Genomic DNA, 5,821 nt, shown 5'->3' on the forward strand with positions numbered 1-5,821 from the left:
AGCCACGTGGCCGCCCCGGGCCCTGCGTGTGCTCCGGGTGCCACAGGCCCTGCCCGCGGGTCACTCGGTGGGACAACGGTGCCCGCAGGTCACTCACGGACACTGCCCGCTGGCCACTCGGTGGGACGCTGCCCGTCATGGGGTCGAGCACCCTTTGGACGCCCCTGTGGTGATGCAGTTTCCCCGCGGGGGGAAGGAAAAGCCACGTCCCGCATGCATGTGAGTTTGCACAGCCGGGCTGCGGAGATGCAGACTCGGCGAGCAGACCAAGTTCTGTAGTAGGCCTTACCCCAGTCCCTGTGTTTGCAGGGCAGCGTGGGGCTGGGATGCCCCTGGGGCACACCATGGGATGTGGTGGCCATCCTGACCACACCCAGAGGACACCCCGACAGCTGCACACAGAGCAGGCAGGAAAAGGCACATGACAGCAGTCGCTGCTGAGAGCAAGCAGGGTATCGTGTGTTACAGCCCATGTCACACGCTCCTGTAAGGGTACACACACCTCATCGGCCCAGCGCAGCCAGGCCCCTTCTGCCTCTGTCCTCAGCTCGCTTTGGAAAGCAGCACCGAGGCAGCACATCAGAAAAACTCCCCCTTTTGAGTGGAAACCTCTCTAAGGAAAGGGGCGGGGAAGAACTCTTCACTCCAGGCTACAGGAGCCCGTCCCAAAGCACCAGCTGAACTCACCCACCTCGCCATGCTACCCAGCCCACTGCACTTCCCCAAATGTCTGCCCCATTCCTACACGGCAGCCAACTGCTCAGTTTTAAAATAATTACAGGCCTTATTACCATTTCACTGAAACACTGCCTAAGGACTGCTTTGATTTCTGCCTGTAGTGGCAATACCACTTCTCCTAACTCTTAACTGCTGCCTTCTGGTGCAATCATATCATTTACAGCTAGCTGTTTTCAGTCTTACCCTTTCTGTTTGGAAGAATCTCCCTTGCAGTGCCTGTCAACAGATGTTTATTACATTTATCCTCATTATTCCAAAATTATTCTCCCTCCATTTCTACTTCTTTCCAAAAGCCTGAAGGAAAACTCTAATTTTAGAGTCTTTAATACAAAACAAGGGCAGGTTGCACACACCTGCCCTAGTTGCTTCTTTTTTTTTTTTTCCAGCATGCTAAAGTACTAAAATTTTCATTGGAACAGTAAGACAACTAAGGAAATGTTAACCTTAAAGTAAGTATAGAAACAGCACCCAAAAATATTAAGAGTAATAATGTTAGGCTCAAAACCTCCTTTAATGAGCTACAGCCTTTGCACCTGAGCTGAGGAGAGATGCTTCACATACTTCAAGCTACATTTATCCATTTGGAAAATATTGACAATTATTTTAACTCCGTGGGACACTGTGAAGAAATCCTCGGGGAGGTACAACTCCTTTCATCATGCACAGTATTAAATCACTTATCCTGGAGCAGAGCCACCCCCTGCTGTCACAGCCAGGAGGCAGCTGAGAGTTGCCAGGTTCCTCACCCAAAGCACCAGCTCATTGCCACCAGAAGGGCTTTTGACTCAGCCTTCTGTCCTCTGTCCCTTGGCTGCCTGCAGCTGGCAGAGCTAGGCAGGGTAAAAAGGCAGCATGCATTCAGGAGTGACCTGCACACATCTGAGCCACAGCCTGAGCAGACTCCACAGTGACCTTAGAAACCCCTTCAAGTGGCACTCTCAGGCTCCCACTAAGCCTGTGTGCTCAGATATTATTGCTCCTCCTTCCTTACTCTCATGGTGGACCTCACTACTTTTTGAAAAAATAGTTATTGGTTAAAAACAGGTAAAATAGATGCTTGTCAGATACTAAATGCAGTTCAAAATTCAGAGTTGGGGCTGAGGAATACCACTCCACAGGGAAAGCAAGAATTATCCTGATTGCATTATAAGACTCCAGGACAGCATTAAGAGACACATTTACCGTTCTCTACAAAACAGAATGAAGCAAAGCCATTTTCACTTTTTACATTACCATTACATCCTTGATGATAAACCAACAAACTTTGGTTCAAATTTCAAAACCAGAAGCTCAAATTGCTACTCTAAATCAGGAAGCCTTTAAAGGTCTGTCCTAGCTGCACCCTGGAGCTCTGTTGGTATCATACCTGTAACTGCTGACCCAGTAAGACCTAGCAGGATACAGCAGCTGCAGCTTTCTTCCAGAGATCCAGATGTAACAGTAGGCAACTGTCTGTGGATACAGCACTGCAGCACTGGCTTTGAGAAGTTAAGACTATTCTCTCCACCCTCTCTGGAGTAATACCACATACAATTTAAAAAAAATCTACCTTAGTCTTATACTACCTGTCCTCTTCTGCTTGCTCTTCTTTTTCAAAGTCTTAACTTTCTTCTGAGCCAGGTCCTCCAATGACTTCATAAACAGCAGCTGAAAGTAAACCTGCACTGCTGAAAATTATTCCAATCCCTCTACATGACTGAGCCTGAGCTGAGAGTCCTGTTTAACCAGACTTCCTTCCAGCAGGCAGCACTGAACAGAGCATCCTGACCTACAGGTTCTGTTGCAGCAAAACCCAGCTCTGCACTGTACAACCTAGGAGAAGCAGCAGCAGCTCCTACCAGCTTTGAGTCACACATGGAATGACAGGACACTAGAGAAGTGGAGATCTCATTTATTGGGCTGAAACTACAAATAGATTCACTTCGACTTCTGGCTCTGTGCTTGTGCCTTCAACACTTTCACAACGATCTTCTGCTCCTCAATAAGAAAAGCTCGTTTGATCCTGGAAAAGAAAAACTACTTCAGGATATGTGTCTATTTACTAAAGTATAAACACAAAAATAAGACAAATTAAAATTAGTTTTGCCATCTCCCACATTCATTGCATGTGTGGTGTTAGCTCCACAGTTACATAAAAAGGGAACCCACTGCTGTTCTTGCCAGCAGCAAAAGACAGGGACAGTAGCACTCCACGAATGCAGCAGTTTGGGGATGGTAGCCTACAGTGCCTGCAAATTTAGGGTAAGTGGCTTGGAGGCAAGCAAGGTAATACTTGATGGCTGATCATGGGAAAATTCACCATCCTCACAAACTTCAAAGGCAAAAAGCAGAACTCCTAACTGGAGAATTAATTTAATTCTGTTGAAGTCAGAATTGGTGTGACGAGTCGTGGTCAGCTCTCTTCCTCAGAACTACAGGAAACAATGTGCAACCAGTTATCAAAACCAGGAATACTTTCCCTGTCAGGATTAAAGCTCCTTGCACATCAACAAGGAAAAGCCTAGCAAGTCAAGTCATGCCCAAATATGACTATTTCTGGAAGACATGCAGGGCCACCAGGTAGATGGGACAGATCTGTGCACCAGCACTCACATACCAACAGACTATTTGATGGTTCTGAGCTAACAGCACAAGTGTGCCACACACACTCTTTTAACCTTAAACATTAAAATGCCTTCTGTCAGTATCTGGTACACATGGCTACTTCTGCAGTACAAACCTGTCAAAGATGCCTAAGCAGGTGCAAGAGAAAACCTGACCATTACAGGAAAGGAGGTGGCTGTAGTTTCTGGTTTTGGCACAGAAACTCAGGCACTAAAAACTACCCACCAAGCTCATGAAGGGTTTCGGAAAACACTCAAAAAATGTGGCTTTTAACACAGAAAAGTTATGCTATGGCTCTGCAGCTGTAACAGCTCATCTTCAGTGGTGCCTAATGTAATTTATCTTAGAACTTACACATGCCAAAACTGAAAAAAAATGCTGGCACTACAGATGAAAAAAAAACTGGCATTAGACTGCTGACCCCAGAGATCTACTCTGTTTACCATTCACAGAGATGACACACTCATGGTCATGTTTTTCCTCAAACTTGCCAAGGAAGCATAGGATATGCAATTGCTACACAATAAAACTGAATTCAGTGAGGCCTGGCAAAGGCCATTTTAAAGCTTAACCACATAAAGCGGCTTAACAAACAACCAAGTAATACCTGCGAATCCCGAAACACTACAGAGAAGTGAAAAATTCAATTAGATCTGCATAAGGCAAAACAGGACAACAGAACAGAATAATCTTCACTATTATTAGTAAAGTCAATACAAAAGATAAAAACCCAGCATGAGCAGACTGTTTAGTATCAGCGCAACAGTGCCCTAAGAAATCCTGAAGAACACAAAGTCTCCACAAAGGCGCTCCACACACGGGAACTCCCTCAAATCCAAGGGACAAAAATCACATACATCATTGCTTGACGTGCCCCACATTCACACTCTCCATCTCCCCATACCAGCGTCAGACAAGAGCCTTCAAAGTTTGGGAGAGATGTAAAAATTCTGTAAGAAGCAACCTGAGGAACAAAGCTGGCTTTGTGTGAATTACCTGTCACGGACACACTTGGCACACATGGAGCCACCGTAGGCTCTGCTAACGTGCTTCTTTGTTTTTGACAGCCTCATCAGGACTTTGGGGCGCACAGCACGGACCTACAGACAGTGAAAAGTAAACAAGGGTGTCATGGCACTGCAACTTTTTTTCTCTGCCACGTAAAAACCCACATCACTTTCACAGTTAAAAAAAAAAAAAACACCCACAAAAAAAACCAGCAACACTTGGAGTTTACAATTCAAGATGCTAAAAGTGACCAAAGTCGCAGCTCATTGCATGGGCCATCCTCAGCATTCCTAAGCTGATCTTTTCATTCCACCACAGGGGCTCAACAAGAGGTTCATTAAAAAATTGGTTACAAATAAGACCTTTTTTTAAAGATAGGAACTGCTCAAAGATCAACATTACTCAAGCATTCCTGTAACTGTTAAAAGCAATGGTGTTACCAGAAAACCTTCTGATAAGAACATTAATTCCTTTTTTCTAAATAATTTATAAACTTGGCTTACCCTTTTTTTCTGCAAGTCTAATAGGTCTAATTTATATTTTTAAATCTGCTATGGAATTACCCTGTCTAGTTTTAAAAATTTCAGACTTTCTAAAAGAGAGTTTATATTTAATAATAATGCAAACCAAGAGCATTACAAAAAGTTTGAGCTTCCAAAGCTTATTTTGCCAGTAAACTTTGCAACATTTGATTTGAACATTTTAAAGAAAAAGGTTATTTCAACAAGAACTGGTCAATAAACAGGTCCGCTGTATACTTGGAAAGGGTCTTTGTCCTGAAGAAACGCTGCAGCACAGCAACACCCTTAGGTGTTTATAATCATACTCACACCACGAAGTCTTCCTGGGCAAATGCCACATGCTGACTTGGGGGCCTTTCCCACTTTCTTGGTGTAAAGGTAAACAATCCTGTTCCCGGGTGTTCGGGACCTAAGCACAGCAGAGAAAGACTCAGTTAACGTAACAATCGGAAGTGAAGCATCACCTGTTTACAACAGAAGTTTCCTTACACACGGTCTTACTTACAGTCTGGTCTTGTTGGAAGCTGTGTTGTAGGACAACCTACGGCGGTATGTCAGGCGCTGCACCATTTTTCACCCCTACATAAACCAAAACCAAAGCGGCACTAGTTAAGAGCTGGAAGCCCACACAGGAATTCACATCTCACAGGATCACCCGTACAGAGCCAGACGTGAACCAGCAGCTGCCGATTCGATATTAATAAAACTAAAGCCTTTCCTGATCAGCGACACCAGCAGAACTGTATCAGAGAACAACAAATCGCCTGACAGCGGGCACGATGCGATCCGCAATGAAAATTCACCCGAACTAACTCGAACACTGTTCAAACATGCCAGTCTTGCCTGGATTATGTCATGCTCTCCTAAGGAACTGCTTAAAGCTTTAGCACCTCCGTATTTTATAGCCAACAAAGCTTCACTCGCAGCCCCGGGAGCCGCGGGCCCTGCCC

The 5,821-nt window shown here is 45.0% G+C and overlaps 1 protein-coding gene across 1 annotated transcript; it reads right to left on the reverse strand.

Moving 5' to 3' along the window:
- Positions 1-2,613: 2,613 nt before the first annotated feature.
- On the reverse strand, positions 2,614-5,533 carry RPL34 (ribosomal protein L34). Its single transcript, XM_005418165.2, has 4 exons — positions 5,377-5,533; positions 5,181-5,280; positions 4,339-4,442; positions 2,614-2,740 (listed from the first exon to the last, which is right to left on the reverse strand). Exons 1-4 carry the CDS (start codon positions 5,439-5,441, stop codon positions 2,656-2,658), a joined length of 354 nt encoding a protein of 117 aa, XP_005418222.1. The 5' UTR covers positions 5,442-5,533; the 3' UTR covers positions 2,614-2,655.
- Between the last annotated feature and the right edge of the window lie 288 nt (positions 5,534-5,821).

This window comes from Geospiza fortis, unplaced genomic scaffold (genome assembly GCF_000277835.1).
Source record: "Geospiza fortis unplaced genomic scaffold, GeoFor_1.0 scaffold11, whole genome shotgun sequence".
Classification (NCBI taxonomy): Eukaryota; Metazoa; Chordata; class Aves; order Passeriformes; family Thraupidae; genus Geospiza; species Geospiza fortis.